This window comes from Falco biarmicus, chromosome 7 (assembly GCF_023638135.1).
Source record: "Falco biarmicus isolate bFalBia1 chromosome 7, bFalBia1.pri, whole genome shotgun sequence".
Classification (NCBI taxonomy): domain Eukaryota; kingdom Metazoa; phylum Chordata; class Aves; order Falconiformes; family Falconidae; genus Falco; species Falco biarmicus.
In genome coordinates, this window is record NC_079294.1 from 47447935 (window position 1) to 47469032 (window position 21098).

At 43.6% G+C, this 21098-nt stretch overlaps 1 protein-coding gene across 1 annotated transcript in view; it reads left to right on the forward strand.

Annotated features, from left to right (window-relative positions):
• MDGA2 (MAM domain containing glycosylphosphatidylinositol anchor 2) overlaps positions 1–21098 on the forward strand; it is a 394454-nt gene that overhangs the window by 298635 nt on the left and 74721 nt on the right. Inside the window, exon 9 of the mRNA XM_056347493.1 lies at positions 9363–9632. Coding sequence (XP_056203468.1) covers positions 9363–9632 — 270 coding nt within the window. The remainder of the gene's footprint in view (positions 1–9362; positions 9633–21098) is intronic.

Consider the following 21098-nt stretch of genomic DNA (forward strand, 5'->3'; position numbering starts at 1 on the left):
CATACAATTCTCCAGAACTGGCACCCTGTAGGAACCTATTTGATGCTCACTGCATCACCATTAAATTACACCTTGGGCAAAGCGTTGCCCATCCCTGACGCCGTTCACATGAGGACATGTGTGAATGTGCTCCCTGCACTTTTGGGGTGAGAGTTAAACAGTCCTCTCTGCCTCTGGCATTGCTGGAAGGGCATTTGCTCAAAAGCTTAACTTATCTGTCAATTAAAGCATCCTCTGCGAGTGTCAGAAAGCATTCTCTTTCTCTGCAACTCTGCAGAAGTCCAGCTTCATTAGGAGAAAAAGCTATTTTAATATTTTTTTTTTTAAGCTAGAGAATAAAAGCAGATTTTTATTTGTCTGACCTTTTGTACACAGGTAGAGCTGATAAATTTACCGCTATAACCTAAAATAAATTGATCCAATTACCTGAGCGGCTGCAATATAATCCTCAGCATCCTCCTCCTGGCTTGCAGAGATCTGTGCGTGCTAAGGCAATGCCCCTCTCTTGTTTTCCTTTTTTCCAGAGTAATTACTGCTTATACACTGAATTTGGCAACACAGAGTATTGCTAGGCTCAGAGGAAAATATTTTTGTACTTGTTAGTGCCGTCATATTTTATTTCTTAGCATGTTATCGGATAGTTGTAATCACTGTTGTGGCGGTGTCATGCTGTGTGGATGACAGGCTTGTTGCTCTGTAAAATGGGTCCTGCTCCAAAGGGTTCAAAATGGGAATGAACCAAGGGAGAGAAACATGGATGGATGTTGGTGCCCGGAGAGACGGACCTGACAGCAAACCAGAGGTGCTGGCACAGCCAGCGCAGGGCTCAGCATGCTCACTGTCAAGGTTGTGGGATTCAAGTTATCTATTCAGTTTTCTAGTTTTCTTTCTAGGTTGTTTGGGGTTTTGTTAAGTTTAAATGTGTGTCATATCCTTATCTGAAAATACAACTTTTTTAATATTAATCAGATATTTATATTTTTTGGTGAAAATATACCTGAAATAGTTCTACCACAGGCAATGAACTATCTTCCCTTTTTCTTTTGTTTCTAAATAAAGATTTGAAAAATATTTTTCAGTAGTCTTACAACAAGAAAAGGATCTCTGAAAGCCACTTGATGAGGAATTCTGGGGTAGATGCTCAGCTGGCATCCGTAGTTGTATCTCTAATGAAACCCAAAGCGCCCTGGCTATTTGTGCCAGCTGGGCACCTGCCCCGAGTACTGAGGTGTTTCCTGCGTAAGAGATGTTTTCTAAGGACTGATGGGAATACAGTAATTTATGGTAAGATGGATTTTTAAAAACTGCCTGTTAGGATGTTTTTCAAGTGCCAGTGGTATAGTGCAATGATCGATAAACACTGTAAAGAGGGTGTTGGTCTGGGTGCTGCCTATCCTAATTAGCTCTTATCAAAGGTGTGCTTCAGAAACACAGCTCATTGCCTACCATTCTGCATGACAGTGATGGTCCCATAGGTAGCCAGGAGCAGCAGAGGTCCCCAGCAGGGTGTCCCTCCCTGCCCTGGCACTGCTCCTTCCTGACCACACCAAGGAGAAATACTGAGGCTTCATTGTTGTCCCTTGGTCAGAGAATCATTTCGGTTGGAAAAGACCTTTAAGATCATCAAGTCCAACTGTTAACCCAGCCCTGCCAAGCCCACCACTAAACCATGTCCCTGAGCGCCACGTCTACATTTCTTTTAAACACCCCCAGGGACAGTACCTTCACCATCTCCCTGGGCAGCCTGTACCGGTGCTTGGTCTGCTTGTTTGATCCGTCCTGGATTGTGTACATTCTGGGGCTGGTGCTTCAGGCTGGCCAGAATTACAGAAAACTTTGGTGCTGTCACATCCGGAAAGTGAATTTCCATGCAAATAGGGATTCCCCTTGACATGCCGCGGATCGTTTTCTGCACATAAGGCTGGTTTGTGAATACATGGTTCCAGGTCGATTTTGCAGTTCTATTTTAATTTACGAGTAGATGTGCAAATGATTTTTTTTCTATTTCTGGACATAATGTTTTCATTTCACTGAAATAAATCCATTACCCAAGGTTGTAATATCTGTATCCAAGCTTTGGCTGGAAAATTAATGTTGTCATTTTCATGGGGATCACCACAATCATTATGTACTTGAATTCCCTAAAGCTCTCTGGCCATCTCGTTTGGTCTTCTCTGTGTCCTGGCTTTCAGGTTTCACTCAGTCACATTCGCATCCAACTCAGCAGCTAAGTAAAACTGCAATTTTGACTACAGTAGAGATTCCAGAAATGTATGACCTGATACTTTCACAATCTGGTCAAATTCCTTTGAATTTTCTGTCTAGTTATAAGACCAAGCAAGATCTATGAGCCCAGCACCGTAGGAGGATTCTTACTGCATCAGAAGAGTATCTTCATGAATCTTTTCTGCCAAATTCTTCAGCATTATTATGAACTCTCAATTTTTTTTCACAAAATAAAGACTACTTTATTTTTTTCATTTATTAAGTATATATGCTTTTGCTTTCTGCAGGCCTCTGTGGGAACCAAGGGAATATTGTGTCCCATAATCTCAGTTTTGCCACCAAACCTCTTGTTAGTTATCTTTAAGCCGTAATGCTATTTATAGTTTATGGCACTTACTGTTATCTTTTTCAATTGTGTACATATTAGATTTTTATTTATCTAGAAGAATATAGTGTTTGTTTAGCTTTAAAAAGATACAGACAGACTGCAGTTGAGAAGCTCGGTTACCCACCTACTTCTGGAAATTGTTGGAGGCATTTTCTTGGAGATCATGCCCTACCTATACACAGGGATAAGAATAGCTGTAAATCACTTTTAAGAGTTGTAATGACTAAATAATTTACCTGTCCAGACTTGCATAGCGCTTCCATTGTTCCCATTTCTGGGTGTTCTTATATGGCACCAAGAAAAGACTGACTCATCGAGTCTTCGCAGGGTGCAAAGCAAGGGTGGCTCTGCAGCAGCTCCTAACAGAGCAGACAGGCAGGCAAAGGTGCTCCTCTGTCCCCTGCCTCCCCAGGCAAAGGGTCCTGGGGTCTGGGGGGGGCGGAGGGGGGGGCTTTGGTGGGTCTCATCATTGGAGAAGCACGGTGGAGGAGGGCTGGCAGGGTGGCTGCTGCAGGCAGAGCTGCCGTCTGCTCCCAGCCACACTGCCTGGCACGTCCTTTGCCATCAGAAGGTTTTTAGTGGGTAGTTTGTTTTAGCGGTGCTGGGTCAAGAGCAGTTTAGTGGTCCCAGTTGAGTATTTATACAAATCCCTTGGAAGTGATCACTGTTGAAACGGGAATGCTCTCCAGCCCTTGGCGTCAGTCTGGCTGCTTCTCTGCAGTAGCCAGGAAGCTGATTTGAATTTACCTTTTGGTGTTGTTTTTTACTGCATTAAATAAAATGAAGTCAGGACCTGGAAAGCTTAAAGTGCCATTTCATTTTAGTTTTCAACTGTGTATGAAAATAATCCTCAGAATAACTGCAGGCACCCAGAAAGAACAGGTGGAGGATGGAGAGACATGGGAAAAACGACTGCGTAGGGCTGGAAATCGTGTAAGGCTTTGCCAGCATCGTAATGAGTCCTGCAGTGCAGATGAATAGAGTGATCTTTCCCCCGCATGTTTCAGCATCCAGTGATCTGCTGGAGGCTGTATTCCCACCACCGGTTTTAACTGCCACTCGTAGGCGTACCGTGCCCGGCCAGGTCTGACTCTGCTCTGACTTTAACCTCCAGAACAAAAAACCACAACGAGTTGTCCAAATGGCTGCAGCACTTTGTCTAAAGGAATAGTTCCTGACCTTTGCCTTAAACCTGCTGCACGACATCCTCACTGGATCTCTTCCTTTCGGTTAGCTCTGGACATCACCGTCTGTTTGCACCATTAATGAACACTGAGCTGTTCTCAGAGAATTATCCTGAGAAGCTCCAAGGTCTCCTTCTTGAAAGACACCACATGATTAGGCTCCAATAGCTTGGACTTCATTAAGAACTGGGATTTCCTTTGCAACTGATGAATTCGTTACGTGCATGGGGTTTATTACAGATTTACTCGGTACTCAGTATTCTTCCGCAGCTGCTCTGAGCCACATTCAGATTTAAATCCCCAATGATGCCCCCAGCATTGCAGTCCACTGTATGGCCTGTGAAGGTGAGCAGCACATGTCTTGGGGAGCCCACACCAACATCTGATTGACAGCTCAGGTACTGTGAACTCAGCAGCTCTTCTTTCCCTGTATCACCTGTCTTCAAACCCTTTAATAACACACAGTATGACCCCCATCCACCAGTGCACCCTAATCCATGGGAGCTTGGGTTGTTGTGTTTTGGGGTTTTTTTTAAGAGGTTTCGCTAAGGGACCTTGTTACAAAAAGAAAAGGAAAAAAAAAAAAAGAAAAAAAAAAAAAAAAGAGGAAAAACGGAGCTTTACTGTCAAGTCTACTGCCTGCCTGCTATAGGGACTCCAGTAATGTGGCTTCTCTGAGCAGCTTTGCCAAGGAAGTCTGCAGAGTTGTATATCAAACAAAAACGCACAGACTTCCTTAAGTTTTAGGTTCAGAACAAATGGTATTGGAGGAAGGTAAAACTCATTAAAACACTTGAGTAGACATTAGATGTGTTATACTGGCTGTATTGATCTATACAAGCACAGATCAGACAGCAGACTTCCATGCATCTAATTCTGGTTTATTTACACATATATATTAATGAATATTTTTTTTTTGTTATAAAAGCACACAAACCCCATCACCAACAATGTAATATGTAATACCTACTTTGTAACCTATAAAATACTCACTGATGTGCCCTGGGAGACAAAGTGCTGCCTCTGCTGGAAGGAAATGCCGCACATTTTTCTTGAGAGTAATCTTCAGAGCCTGGGCATGTTATATCAGAGGCACAGGCATAGACACAAAATAAAAAAAAATAAAATAAAATTGACTGCCTAGCCCAAGCCTTCATTACCAGGCAGGATACAAATCCTAGCAAGTGACTCTGTAACTTTAAAAAAAAAAAATAATCGAAGGAGAGAAGAAAGGCTGCCTTTTTAAGCTAGAATGACTCTGACTTTCCACTGCACATCCCTCAGGCAATAAAATAATTTACAGTATGTTTCAATCAGATATTGGAAACAGCGCTTGCTCAAATTGTCTCAGCTTCACTGGCATTTTAAATACATGGTGGTTTAGCACTGTTCCCCAGCTGGGAGGGTGTGAGTCCCACCTCCCGCATGGCTCGGTCCATCACGGGCTGGTCTGCAAGGTAGCAGTGTGGTCCCCTGCCAAACTAGACCCTCAGGCCTTGGGTAAGAGGGTGTCACAGACCTGATTTATCATTTATTGGTCTTGTTTTCTGTGGTACAAATCCTACCCCAAGAGTATTTAAAGGTTACTCCTTCTCTGTAGCTGACACATATAGTTGCTAGAATAGCATTCCTGTTGGGTGGATCAAAGAAAAAGTGGCCGCGAATACAATAGAAACGGAAGCAGAGGCATCAGGGTTTCGTATTTATTCTTGTTGCTGAAGCTGGGAGAGAGAAACTAATTAATTAGTTTAGCCTAGAATGCAAATTGAAGAAACCAAATCAGCAGGTGAAGTCTGTGCTCAAGGCCACACAGTCAAAATAAATTCAGTGGATGGTATGTTTTCTCCTTAACAAATCTTAGAGTAAAGTCCATGATACGATCCTCACCATGAAGAGCAGCTGCCTAGTTTAAAACAAGCAAGCATCCTTGCTGTCATTTCTCTTGATAGCTAGGAAGCCTTTATTTTCTATTTTATAATCCTTGAGACAAGAATGTACTTAGGCTAAAAAAATCATTAAACATTAATATAAAGCCTTTTTTAACTTCAGACTGTTTGCTTTCCAAAGATAATTGTTTAGGAGAATGAACTGTACTCCCTTTGCGGCTTTTCCATGTATTTTTCAAAAACTAATACTAGAATTATGAAAGGTAGGAATAAGTACAGCAAAGTAAATTAAATCAAATTGGTAAAGCCTTAGGGAAGAGCTAATGCAAATGAATTAAAGACATGTAAGTTCCAAAAAACTACAGAGTAAGTTTCCTTCTGAGCATCATTACTCTCAGAACATGCCCAAGACACTAGCACCTTCCCTAGCTGTGAAGGCACTATCTTGTAAAAACAAAAAACAGAAAAATAAAGTGTTAGCTCTGGCTACTATCATATATTGTAGCATTTATCATCCTTTTCCTTTTCCATTAACCTTATTACCTCAAAAAGTGTAACTCTGAAATGAGCAAGCAAAGTTAATTTTCTTTTTCTGTCACTGGGTATCATCTGTTCATGGATAGATGGAAATTCTGTATTTTAAAGACTATTTTGACCTTAAAGGCAGGGAAACTTTCATTTAAAAGCTGTTTATAAGGTTAAAGCATCTTATAAGTAAATAAGCCAGGGGAACAAGAAAGAGGGGATGGAGTACCAATATAAGTTAAAAGTCATTAAAGCAGAACTGCCATGGAGAAGTGAACAGATAAATATTCTTCGCTGAATATGGTGCATCAAATAGAAACAGCAAAACAAAAGGGGATGTTATTACAAATTGTGGACACGTCTTGGGTATTCAAACAGTAAATGAGCTTGTAAGTAACGGGAGAAAATGATGGCCAAATCATCCATTAAAGGCTATTTACACATCACATAGCTTTCAGAAAGTTCCTGTCCCAGAGCTGTCCAGTGCCCTCTGCACTCTCCCTGGCCCCCAGGCGCTCAGGACCGGTGGAGGATTCCGGGCCAGGTGGGTCTTCGGTTAGATGCTGTTTGAGCATCCTTATGTTGTATTATTTTATAAGGTAATCTGCGTCCTGCTCAAAGCTGGTGATAATTTCACCTGGATTTAAAAGTGTATTTTGGTGCTGGCTATGAGGGTAAAGGCAGTAGGGTGGAAGAGGTTGGGGATATGGCAGCATCACAGCTGAAATGGAAAGAAAACCAGGAGAGCTTCTCAGGGTGGAGAAATGCCTGGGCAACAGCCAATATTAGTAAATTTGATTAGTAATTTATCTGATATCCACTATATGTCATGATTTAGAGGGTATTTGGAAAGTATGAACAATTGTAAAACAGGGCGGTTAGAGGAAGATATGATAATCTGTGAAAGGTAGGTCAGGCTTCACTAGCTGAACAGCTCTCCCTTCGAAGAAAGCTGAGATCTGACACATTTTCTTTCCCTAGAATAACTTTTATCTTTAAGCCAACAATTCCCTGCAAAGCTGCTGCCTTGGGATGCTATTAGTGAAGCAGAATAAGGTGGAGAAACTGTACAGTGAGGGCAGATGAAGATGCTATTGAGTTGTGTTGAAAGGGCAAACATCAGGTTGGAGAGAGAGAGACTGGTGGAATTTCTTACGGATTTATCTTCTTTTGTATTTTGTATTCTGTACCTGGGTGCAAAGAATAGTTGTACCGTAATGAAATTTTCTGATGACACAAAATTGGGGGGTATTATCAATGGAAAGAAGGCATGTGGTATTGAAGATTTAGGATTTCTGGCCTTTTATTTGCAGTTATTTGTGGCTGTACTGCAGTCCATGGACCAGTTAGGAATCTGGCTTCAAGATTATACAGAGCTATATGGTATTTAATCTACGAAAAAGAAAGGTCAGGCTTGGATCGATGGAGTTTTGAATCAGTAGTTTCCACATCATCTCTTCTTCATCAGTCATTTTTGGGGGAATCTCAGTCAGGAGCAATTGTCCTCAAAGTTAATATCTGCCATTACATCACCCTGTACCACTGAGCCCTGTATCCCACCTCTGATGCTATCCACCACTGCTGCCTCTCTGCTCACCTTGCTGCTGAATCGTGGTTGTCTCCCAGTAATTCCAAACTTGGATCGTGATACAAGGCAAATGGTGATTATTGCAATGAGCTACAAATGCAATAGCTGGACGTCATGAGCTCTAAACATGTTGTCTTAATGTGACAGTCTTCAGCATTTACCTTAATTTCAAGTACTCTGTGTTTAGCTGGATTCTTGTCTAAGCAGGAGGTGGGGACCAGCGGTACATGTGCAAGTACAGCTCCTAATTTAGTGGAGCTGAGGGCATCTGTTCACAGTTTCCATTACGTCGGGAATTCAATATCAGGAGCCTGAAGGTTATTGCTATCTGTGATGGGGAAGCCAACGAATGAAGAACCTGAGGACAAGATGCCATTGGAGAGAGAATGGTGAAAGAGAGCTCCTTCTGAAAGGAGCACAACAATGACTCTGTGAAGTTTGTTCTCTTGTCAGGGCTTTTATATTTTTATGTTTTATGTCTGTGAGACAGCTCTTTTAATATGGATGCGGAGATTTCATGTATCTTAGTGGCACAGGAGGCTTTCAAGGTTTCTTCTTTCTCATCGGCTAAAAAATGAGCTGTTTTGTTTGGGTTTTTTTAAGGGGCAGAATGTCTTATTACTCACTGTTTTGGATACAAGTGCAAACACATGCACGTTTTTCACGTATGCTACTTGATCTAAATAACTCTGCTGACAAGAATTAAGTGCCAGCATTATTCTGTCCAGGTTACCCTTATACTTCTGCAATGATTGAAGTTATCAAACGGCAAACGGGAGAGTGAAGTTAGGTTTTTGCATACACTGTATGTTGGCTATATTTTATTTATTTTGTATTTTGCTGGAATCAAAAGTCTGTCAGTTTGTAGCTGCAAATCTGAATTATTTAAAATGCAGTTTAATTCAAGTTATGGGAAAACGGCCCGTTCTGTGCTTACTGTAATGTCAAAACTACCACCTGAGTGGATAGAAAAGATTAATATATGATTATGTATTTGTTGAAGCCTGAAGGTAGCTGCTGGGATGGGATGTGGAGGGGTATCTGTGCTGCTTCATCAGTCCATCATCTGCCACTGCAAAGTCAGGTCCCCCACTGAACACAGAATCGCTGCCTCGAGTCTGTGCCACAGTCATTGCTGCCTTGTGCACTTCATCTGAACCAAGCCAGGGCTTTTATCTCTTTTGCTCCCCCTTCCTCTTTCAGAAAGTCCCATGTCTTGCAGTCTGTGGCTCCCCTGTGAGGTCTGGGAGGGCTGAACCTCCCGGGCTGCATGGGCACAGGACCTCTCGATGCATCTCGAGTGATAACATCAGCAAAGCAGCACGATGTCGTTAAGTACTCATCAGAAAACATCAATAAGCAGGATGCAATGCTTTGGATGTGTACATTTCTGTTACTAGCTGATTGGTATCTATTGAGATTGTGTACTTATTGTTATTGAGCTCTCCTCTCGTGGATGCCGGGTGATGCTGCGGTGCTCGAGCCTTTCAGCAGTGGCTGGTTAACTCTGTCTTTCATGCTAATTCGCTTACGAATCTCCTGCTCTCCCTCCTTGTCTCCCACAGACCCCCCAGCCGTGGAGCCCACCTTCCTGGAGATTCGTCAAGGTCAAGGCCGGAGCATCACCATGAGCTGCCGGGTCCTGAGGGCATATCCCACCCGGGTCCTCACCTACGAGTGGCGCCTGGGCAGCAAGCTCCTGCGTACTGGCCAGTTCGACATGCAGGACTCCACCGAGTACACCGTCAGCAGCCTCTCCCGCGACAGCTACGGCATCTACAACTGCAACATCATCAACGAGGCGGGTGCTGGCCGGTGCAGCTTCCTCGTGACAGGTAGGCTCGGCCAAGTTTTGGTGCGCTGAGATGGTGGACAGCGAGCTTCAGGCTTGTGTGTCGTTGGGTAATGTTACTCCTGCTTCAGCTAGGGAATTACTAAAGAGATGCATCCTTCAAAGTAGAGTCATGGCTGAAGGCATCTGGTTTGGATTCTGGAGAGGTTGGTAACAAAATAGGAGACTTAGCTTGTTTCACTGGTTAAAGATAAAGGATAAAGATTTTTATGTGCAAAATGTAAATATCCCTGCTCTGCAGGCATCTGTTGGTCTGCTTTTGAGAGAGGCCTGGGAGAGTCATCAGGCAGCAGATGTCTTTAGTTGAAATTTGAAATAAGGCCTGAATTTTCCTTTTCTTTCGGTACATTCAGCAAGCTTGGAGACTGGAGTGGGCAGACCACAGTCTCAAGCAGATTTGAGCTGCCCGAGTACAGAGGGGTGGTGAGCTTTGTGCCTTTTCTTAAAAAGCAAAGGACGGTGTGAAGTTAGAACACGAGATCACAGACTCAGGGAGGGTGTGCACCCCCTGCCATGTTCTGCCTGTGCTGTATAATTAATGCTCTGGATTTTGTGAAACTTTATATGTATTTTACCTTTAGTGTCTGGGATCTGAATGTTAAACTGAGTGTTTAGACAGGCAAGTCTTGATTCTTCTTTAGTTACCATGACTGGAAGACTCAGCTGCCTGATCCTGCAACACTCCGTGCCTGCAGCATGTGTGGTGCCCAAGCTGAGGTCCTCTGGTCCCTGGAATCCCATCAGCTGTAGGTCCCCATCTGCCTAGTCTGGTTGTCCAGGCACTAATTTAAATCACCGGAGGTAAAAAAGCATCTCTATTAAAAGAACCCTCTCCTCCCAAGGTCTGCGGTGGGTCAGGAGCCCCCTGTTCCTCTGCACCAGCTGTGAGGGGTGTCCAACCACCTGCTTTGTGTGGGCTGTCTCCAGCAGTCTGCATGAGCAGCCCCAGCCCCCCTAGGGATGTCAGAGCAGTAGCCCCATTTCATCTCAAAATCCCTCCTGTCAGCTGCTTGAAAAGGAGTGATGGGAAAAGAAACCAACAAGAAATTCAGAATATCTGGAGGAGAACTGTCTTAGAAGGAACCATCCCCCATTGTAGTTGAGATTTTATTCTCGTTAACCGACTTGCTCCGTCTACAACCAGATCTAAAAGAGGTTTTGCTTTTGGGGTTGCTGGAAGCTCCCTGAACCCTGGCAGCGTTTAGGAAAATGGGCGTTATTATCAGCTTCACTGCTACCAGCATAAGGGGCATGGATTTAATGGAAGAGCTGCAGAGCACCGCTTAGGGACCCTGTTCTGCACAAGTCCTGGGGACCAGGGTAGACCCTCTGTACACACCTGTTCTGGAAATAAAGGAAATAATTTGACTCAAACATCCAGTGTTTGCCAGTAAAATTTGGGTTTATAGGAAAAAAACGTGGGCCTGCTTTCATGTGGATACTTTTTTTTTTTTTTTTTTCCCTTTTGAACCAAGTTGAACAGCATCTTGCTGGCAGGCATTTCATCGGGCCAGCGGCGCATGGCACAAAGGTGGTGGGAACACAGCGAGCACTCCAGTGACCGATGGCTCTGCTTCTTTCACAATGTAATCAAGCCTTTGGCTGAATTATCATTCAGAGCCTGCATGGAGGTATTTTCGCAACCACCAACTTCTCCAAATCATTGGAGTTTATTCCAAAAGGTGGCTCCAAAGGAAAGCAATGAAACAGTCTTTTTCCTCAAATGAGTAAATGCAGTTCAATTTGCTGTTCATCATGCTTTGGACCCGAGACTGTGGAAACCTATTCTAAGGCAATTATTTTGCCAAGACTGAGGCAATCTGAGTGGCTTTCTGTGATTTATTACCATGCCAAAGCAAGCCACATAACTGAAAATTAGTACTAAAATGGTTTTATTATATACTCTGCCTTGCGTCCCTCCGTGTGCCTTGCTCATTTTCAGTTTATACCATTATGCGAATTTATGCGGTATGGTTGGGTTGAGGATGCTGAAAGTAACATTTGGACTTTCACGCTTTCCTCAGTCCTTTAAGGTTAAAACTGACGTATTCAGTAAATATATTCTTTGACACGTGGAGTGGAAACTGCTCTCAGGAAAGTGCAGCAGCTGTATTCTTGTCCCAAGTCTCATCAGGACAGATGAAGTTAAAGCACTGGGGAACTTGAAATGTGTAGAAGAAAAATGACAAAGTGGTTAAAAAAGAGGCTTACATTTCACCGGGAATGTGAATATTGAAAAGAAATGGGTTACTTCTTAGACACACGCACAGAGAAAAAAGCCAAATAAATAACCCGGTGGCAGGAATCTGGCGATAGCGGAGAGCTTTTCTTTTGGTTGGAATAATGGGAGTTGTTGTAGCCCATTTTTTAGTCAGTTTTATTTCCAGATTTTCATGTGGTAGTGGTGTGCTGCAATGCTCACATTGCAGGGGCTGTGGAGAAGCATTGGTATGCTAAGAGAAAGGTTTTCAGTACAGTATTAAAAGCAGCCTGGATGAAAAGATTTCTACTGGCCCTAGAGTTTGCAAAACCTGTTTTTACTGCATTTGTATTTTGAGCCAGATTTGAGAAGATGAAAGCAAAATAAATCATATGTGGAAAAGGGGGTTAATTTATATCAGGTGGGCCAATCTGAGGCAGATTTAACCTGCTACTGTCTTAACAATAAATAAGAACACACAAGCAAAATTGTATTTGTGGGAAAGCAAAGCTGAATTTATGCTACTCACAGCTTCACTATCTGTATGTTTTATTCAGTGGCTGATAGCACGTATCATAGCCAAAGAGCAACACGGCAGTGTGTTGTTAAAACCCTGCCAAGGCTGGAAGCAAAGAGAGGAAAAAAATAAAAATGTAGAGGATGTCATGAATGGCAGTCACTCTTGAAGCCTCCATGCAGGTGGAGGAAGGATCTGAGGGCTGGAGAAAGAGGCTGGGTAAACACAGGGAGGGTCCCGCTCCCCAGGGAGGCTGCTGGTGGGGGGTGGTCCTTGAGGGGCAGACCTGAGCCCTCCCTGGGTCACATCCTGGCTCCTGCCAGCCCAGACTGCCTTGGGGACACCCTTTTCACAGTACTTGAGCTTCCTCAAACTCAAGCTTGTTTTCCTTGTGTTTCCCAAGTTTCCAACATGCATGGGATTGGTGAAGCAAGCCCTCGCGTTGCTGTCGGGAGGGCTGGTGCTACAGTGGGGTTTGTTTAGCAATACTCGGCACACCTGGGGAGCTGCTCGGGATTAAGATTACCCGTAATTGAGATTACCTGGCAAGTCTTGGCATTACACTTCTGTCTTCGGGTCTGGGAATTTTGGCAATCTTTAACCACTTGCGCTGAAATTTGCTATGCTGGTTGCTGCCGCAGGCTGTTCACAAAAGCTGCTGTCCAAAGATATTTTTTTATGTAAGGGAAACAATATTTTTTTTCATCCAGGTTAGGTTCTTGCAGCTGTTTAATCAGCATGTTTACAGGGGCCAGATACACATCCTTGCATGGTTCCTTAAGTTGCATTGTGAAATCTATCACATTCTTGGGTGCTGGCTTGACGACGCTACTTATAATTTGTGAGATCCTATTTAAATTAGTAATCATAACACCGGGTAGTACCTAACAAAGCTACTAATGGCATTAATTTGACATAGTTATTTTTACCAACTAACTTCTGATCCCAGCATTGAGTGAAGAACGTTTTGAAAATTGATTCTGGTTTTTTTCTGTTCTGTGGATTTATTTTTTTTTTGCCACAAAATATTGCATTAATTAATGAGCCAATCTTTAATTATTTACTTACCCAGTCTTGTGTCACACTTTCCGTGCTTCTAGCCAAGAGCAACATCAAGCCAATCAGCTCATAATTATGTAGGTTATAATTGTTAACTACCAGCATGATCACAGCTTTCCCTTTCGTTGGAGCTTCACTGGTGTTGCTGAATTAAAGACAGAGCAGAGCAAACCTGGGGGCATGTGCATACCCACCCGTGTCCGCAGTCTAGCTGGGAGTGTCTGCTCAGTCTGCCTGAGGTTCTCCCACCCTCTGCCTTCCTTTCCCCCATGCTTTAGGAAATTGGAATCTGAGGAGCTGGGCACTGAATCATCCCTTCCGTATGATCCCAGCATCCATACCCAGTAGGAGCTGTGTGATTCCTCACGCAGCCTTGTGGGAGCATCCTTGCTGGAAACGTGTTCAGAAATTCCTGGCTCGGTGTTTCTTCTTTGCCCTTGGCACCATACGTGGTAGCACTGTGGTCTGTGTAACAGCGAGCTGAAATCACATGGGATTTGCCATCCAGCCTTTTGTGAAAGCCGGGATGCTTTTGCCACAGGGCATCGTCTTAAAATAAATTGCAGACACTTGAAATTGCAGGGTGTCGGGTTCTTCTCCATGGCCCTGTTAGCTGAGTTAAACAGTCTCCTGCCATTTAAAGTTTTATAGCTTCATTGATCTTTTTTTTATTAGGGGAAGGACTTTTGCACTGAACTGAGGACAGAAGTGTATGTTGTTTGTAGCTTTCCATTGTGTTTTTTTTCCTCTACAATCTCTATGTGATTCACATAAAACAACAACCAAAAATCCTATTTTAGAAATCTTATGTGAAAGCAGATTCATTGTACTCTTTTTTTTCCCCTGCACAATCCCAAAGTGTCAGGATTTTGCCAGTGAACTGTTTTCACTCTACCATTTTTTTTTTTTTTAATCAGTGTGAAGGCAGCATCCCAAGCAAGTAACACAGTGCAATTGTCACAAGCTGAACTGGATGTGCGTTGGCTGGAAGTGAATTTCAGTGAATGTTTTCATTAACCTAGTATGCTTTAAAGCTGTAAGAGACCATCTTATCTTCCCGGTAGCACCAGCTGGTCACACACACTTGGTTTAGGGGAGCTGTCTAGGCAACTCATTTAATCGTAACTTAGTGGCAAGCCCAGGTCCTTAGCAGAAACACCAAAAAGTCGGATTTTGACCCATTTGATGTGTGTGCCAATTCATTTTGTGCTCATTTCTAAACAAAACTTTTAACCCAGAGTGGAAGCAAGTGTGGCCTGACTATTCCTCCTAACACTGCCACGTCCTCCAGTTAGCCCTGTGACGCTGCTCTCCTCCCCCCACCGAGAGGACAGATTCTGCAAAGTGAACTGTGAGCCTCAAACATGTGCAAGTAGCGGGTAATAATATGATTTTATGCTCTAATTGTTTGTCTGGAGAACCTCCCGGTAATCATGCTGTTATTTTACCCAGGGTATGAACCTTGCTAGCCGATAGCCTCTGGCTGGTGGTCAAAACCTTTCCTACGCCTGTTCGAGGCTGGGGGCTGTGCTCCTGAAGTCCAGGCTCTGCTGGCAGCTACTGCAGGCGAGCTCCATGCCTCTTTTCTCAAGAGAATTTGGAGGAAATTATGTCGACCTGTCCATGTGAAAAGGTTTAGTGTTGCCAAATGGGCTTCGTAGCTTCCTGAGCTGGGAGGTGACAGGATTCCTGCTCTGTTCCCTGCATCCTCCAGGATGGATGCACCTGCCCATGCTGAAAATACCCAGCCACTGAAACCATCAGCCTCTGCCTGGTTCTGACTTAAAGGAAGGCATCTACTCAAGTCTAAACAGATTCAAGAACCAGATTACAATAATTTCATATATTGAGTCCTGTCTCTCACCCTGGCTTATTAATAGGAACATTTCCAGTTAATATTTTTCAGACTTAAAGCTGTGTTTTTCTCTCTCCTGCTAATATCCTCAATAAATATACCAGGACACTGACTGCATAGCTGGCTGTCCTGGGTTGATTAACACAAGGTGCCAGTGAAAAATGAGATCTGGAAAAATATTTTCCAGTTTTTCTCTTCTACACTGTAAAGTGCTTCTAGATTAGCACTATATAGTGCTAATATTAGCATTTCTATATTAGCATTAAAAACCTGTTTGGTTGGGACAAAATGTGTGTGGTTCAGCTGGGAGTGCCCCTTTAATCTGAAAAATCAGAGGGGAATGGTAAATGGGAGTCACAGGTGTGTTACTGGGACAAGCCTGGGACAGTTCTTGGTCTTTTAGTAAGCTTATATGGAAAAGGCAAGTGCTGTGCTGGAAATACAGACATTTCCTTTTCTCAGAATAAATCAAATATTCTTCTCGGTAGACACACTTCTGTTTCTCTTATACACATTTCCCTCAGTGGGAATTAAGGAATTATATTTGCTTTGTTCTTTTAAATATTTATCTTTTTATTTTAATATGTGACATTTTTCCTCCAAACCGTTTACTGTCGATATTTTTGGCAGGGTAAAACCCTGGTTCAACTGAAGGCTAAAGAAAACTGATCCACTTTGGTGAATTCAAAATTTGTCATGTAAAGCCAGCACCAGAGGGCTTGAGGGTTTGTGGTTTGGGTTTTTTTAAATCAAAATGTTCCCTGTTTATGCTCTCTGCTCCTCTAATACTGTGATATCTCCCCAGTGCCTTCTTGCATCCCTTCTCTGTGTCCTCTCTGTTCGGGCAAGTCCACACACAGGTGTGCAGGAGCCCTGCAGCAACGTGCTAGTGCCCGTTAGCCAGCTGCCATTAATTTTTAATGTAAAGATCCTCTCTTCAGTGTTATTATTCATGTTTGTGTATTTTGGCTTTTTTTTTTCCCTACTGAGTTTGGTTTGTCATTTTATCATCTTAATGCAGAGCAGGGCTTGTCTTTGCAGCTGGCTGCCCCAGGGGCTGCTGCTGCAGGGCAGCACAGAGCGGGTCTTCGCCAGCGTTCTGCTGCGTTACGAGAAAATTCAATTTAGCCATTTTCCCCCTCAGAGTATTAGTTAGGCACTTGATCTCATTTCCCTCCAGCTGGAGTCAAATTTAGTGCTCAAACAAAGGGAGAGGCAGGAGGGTGAAGAGGGGAGGGTGACTGGAGGGAGGTCGCCCTCTTCTCTCCCCGCTCTCACCCGTCTCGTCCTCTCACTTCTCCGCTCTATTCTCCCCACGTGGCCCACGCTGGTTTCAGAGCATGGAAAACAAAGTCACATGAGGTCAAAGAAGGTCGGCACAAATATACCAACAACATACACACAAATCTCTTTTAAAATAGCTGACTTGCACTGTCAGGTACTTGGATGCTCCTGTCCTTCTGTATTCTTCCATTGCAGTTCTCTGCTCCATCTGCTCCCTGGCCCCAAATCCTCTATTTTACTTTCTTTGAGTGTTAGAAAAATTATCGATTTTTCTAATTCATTGTCCTGTCGTAAAGATTTCTTTAAATAAAACAATTTAGTATTACTCTTTAGCATCCAAATAGTCTTGGAGCGTGTACGCAATTGTCTGAGGACATCTCTGAAATCAAAGTGCTGCTTGGACTCTGCCTGTGTTTGTACAGGTCATTTGTGACTGGCTGCTGGCTCTGGACCATGGAGCACTAACCTACTTACTGCTTTTAGATACTTCATCTGCCTCGAGATTAGCCATGACATTTTCCCGAACCGCTGAGATACTCGTGGTAGTTTGGCCCTGGGTCGTTCAGTGGTGCGTTCCCGTCTGTCAGCAGGCACTCAGATACTTTGCTTTAATGGCCAATTTTCTGACGGTTATCCTCTTGAAATCTGCTGGAGTGCAAGGCTGAGACTGAGGTCCAATTCCCTTTGCTCTTTATCTTCTTCTCTTGGGTAGTGTTATTGAGAGCCTCGGATTGAATTTTCATCTCCTTACTGCTGATTTACAGCCTGTACCAAGATGCTATCGCAGTGATGTCTGTTTTGGAAAATTGCTTTAAAACCATGCAAAAGTGGAGAAGAGTACATTTTCCCCGCCCCCCTCCCCCCCCCCCCCCTTTTTTTTTTTTTTTTAAGAATTCAATGCTGGCAAGACTAGCTGTCTTATTTTCATGGTTGTCAGCAAGTGCAGAGCCTGTTGACTTCAGTGGGATGTGTAAGTTGCCAGCAGCACGGAGATGTGAACCCATCCAGCGATGCCAGAGCGTACAGCCCAGCTCTCCTTCCTGAACAGGACACCCTGGAAGAACCTGGTGCATCACCAGGTTGGAGATACCCATGCACTATTTTGTGCCTTGGGCTGAGCTGTGGGGATTCACGGAAGGGATTATGTTGCTGCCCGTGTCTTGTGTTCAGGTGAGGATCCCACTGAAACGATCATGTTTGATTATCAGCTTGGATTTGGATGCATCTGTTCCCCAGAAAGTAAGAACATTTTAAATAATACCGTAGTGACAGACGGATGATTCCTTCCATGTGCTTTACTGAAGAGGAGAGTCCTGGCCATGGTCAAACCATGCCTGCAAGTTGGTGGTCTATCTGAGCTGTCTCTGGTACAGCCAGGACAGGTAATGGCAGCAGTGATGAAGGCACGGTCTCTCCACCCAGGCTCAACCCAAGCACTTGTACCGTGCTCTGTTCAATTTGATTGCTATTTAAATGGTTAAATTCCAGGTGCAAATACAAATATTTGGGTACTGGCAGGTGCCTTTGTCCATGTGTGCTTTGTTCTTGAGAAAGTCAGGTCCCAGCACACGGCAGAAATTTGGTGTCTCTCACTGCAATGTCACCAACCCCATGACCTCCTCACTGTGTGGTGTGGGAAAATGATGTCTGATGTCTCTGAGCTCCTGAAAACGGGGCAAGTTTAGAGATAGGTTAGATAAAAGGTTCAGGGCTAGGTGCGGTGTTATTTAGCAGCCCCAGACTGGTGTACTGGCATTTCCAGGTCCCAAGGTGTAGCAGCTAGATTTTCAGGCATGACAATGTCCCAGATTTTCTTCCCTATTTTCTTACAGTGTCACATTTGTATTTTGAAAACAGTTAAGTGCCAACGTTGCTTTGTTTTAATGTTTGAATGCATGACAGTGAGGAGAGCTTTTCTGAAAGCTCACCCAGAAAACACAATTTAACCATCAAATATGATTTCAAACAAACAAACAAACAACCCCCCCAAATAAGTAAAAAAACTCTATGCCGGTTTTCTGGAGAAAATGCTGTTGGTATAAGTAGAGAATTTTGCCTTCTTCTTCTTTGAGGGATAAATGTAAATGAGTGTGTTGTCAAGAACCTACTTCATGGCTGATATGTTAAACACATTAATTAGGTCAATAACTTCAGGTAGTCTTCAAATGCCAAATAAAAAGGAAGAATATCAGGCAGAGCATGGTCCCTTCTCCACGACACAGACCAAGGCAAAGTCCTTTTCTCCGCCTCGCTGGGCTGCTTTGCTGAAGGACCAAAAATTATGTTTAAATGGTATAGGCTGTACAGAGGGTGGGAGGCTTTTGTAGGTGAACAACAGGAATATTTTTTCTGTGATATTTATTTTCCAGAGCTTGCACAGATTTCTGGAGGAAAAGGCTTTCAGATTTTAGATTCAAAAAGAACTGCCACCTTTGGTCATGATGCAGTTTATGTCTTGACCAAAATCTGCTGTTGTTTACTCCGGTTTATTGTTCTGTGTGGGGTAGTATCTGCTTTGTGTTAAGCATTTCACACTTGAACAAGAAGGAATATTTACTGCACTGAAAAAACTTAAAACTTTAATAAAGAGAAACTTTTCTTATATATATATGTATTTTTTAATAAAACAAAGAAATCTTTATAAGGCACACAACAGAAAGCTTTTTAACCAAATTAGGAAGAAATTGAGGCCTTCAAAGATTAAGTCAAAGAGGTTAAACCTGGTAAAATGTAGTATGTTTTTTTAAAAAAATTGAGTTCAAAGAAAATGTAATCAAACATCAAAACAGCTTCCTTAGTGCAGTAAAAGTTTTTTTCCTCAACTGCAGAATTCATATTTGTGCTAATCTAAATAATTTATATGAATCCAGAAATGAAGTCCCATTAAATCTTTTCAAACAAGGTTATTTTTTCCCTCAATCAAATCTGTGGCTAGTAAGAATACAGGTGTACTCTGGGAGGAGCCCTCTGGATGCAGGAATGTTTCCTTATGGAGCAGAGGGTTTGGTGAACGGCATAGTTATTTGTTAAATCCGCCTGAAATGCAGAAATATTGAGGATAAAAAAAGCCTAAATAAACCAATGAACTAGATCCAGGGCAATTCAAAAGGTTCATGCCTTCATTTTAGGAAGAATGTGGCCATGGAGTGCATCCCCTGTGGGAAGCACAACAGTGACAGAGGGAGGCCCTAACATCTCTGTCGTACTAGAAGTACCATATACAAAGGAGAAACAAAAACAGCAGGAGAGCATGAAAGTTCCTCTGTCCTCATCCTACCTTCTCCCCAAACAAACGCAACACACATCATGACATGAGAATTCACTCATTGCAGAGCTCAGATAAAGAGAGAAAGGGTTCGGCTGGGAAAGAGGAAGCAGCAGCATCTTTCCCCATCATCAACACTTCCCTCACTTCCAGGTTGAGTGTTTGGGACCTTGTCCTTTGGATCTTGTCTTCAACGCTGAATTGTTTCAGGAATCAGTTTTTAAGAGAAAAAGCAGAGGGAAACATCAATTTTTGCTTTATTTCAGTCAAAATTTGATTTGCATTTTCAGTTAAAATGCAAATCAGCAGTAAGTTATTCACTTAATCCTGATAATACGTGGAATCATAGAGTGGTTTGGGTTGAAAGGACTTAAAGACCATCCAGTCCTACCTCCCTTGCCCCGGGCAGGGCCCCCTCCCCCCAGCCCAGGCTGCCCCCAGCCCCGTCCAGCCTGGCCTTGGGCACTGCCAGGGATGGGGCACCCACAGCTGCTCTGGGCAGCCTGGGCCAGCGCCTCGCTGCCCTCACGGGGAACAATTTCTTCCCAATATCTCATCTACATCTCCCCTCTTTCAGTTTAAAGCCATTCCCCCTTGTCCTATCGCTCCATGCCATTGTAAGAAGCCCCCCCCCAGCTTCCCTGTCGGCCCCTTTGGGCACTGGCAGGTGCTGTCAGGTCCCCCCGCAGCCTTCTCTTCTCCAGGCTGAACAGCCCCAGCTCTCCCAGCCTGTCTCCACAGCAGAGGGGCTCCAGCCCCCTGAGCATCTTTGATTTCTCCTCTGGGAGAGCCATTAATGTTATGCACAAACTACTTAAGTAGTTAACATTAACTACTTAACATTAACTTTGGTGCTCAAATTAACTTTGTGCACCTCTTTTCAATATGCCAGTTTCTTTATTGCATCTTTTATTACAGTTCAACTCCACTGTTGGCTTCTGTTTGCTGGTATCAAGGTAGGTAGATTAGTGTGCCGACTGCCCAGACCCCTCAGAGGTGCGTTCCTTGTCCCCAGAACTAGCAGCACTATGTCAGCTGGCCATGTCTGCCTGTTCCTGGCCCTGCTGGGTGTGCTCTGGTAGGCTTCCCAAAGTGGATTGCATCAGTCTTCCACCGTGGTTTTCATCTCAGGGCTGTGATAGTTTTCTCCATGCAGGAAAACTCCTAGCTCTTTTTGAGGAGCATCATTGACTCTCAGGTCAAGCATCACTGACTCTCAGGCATCAAGGGGAGCCCGACGCACCAGCAGTACCTGGCACACCACTCGAG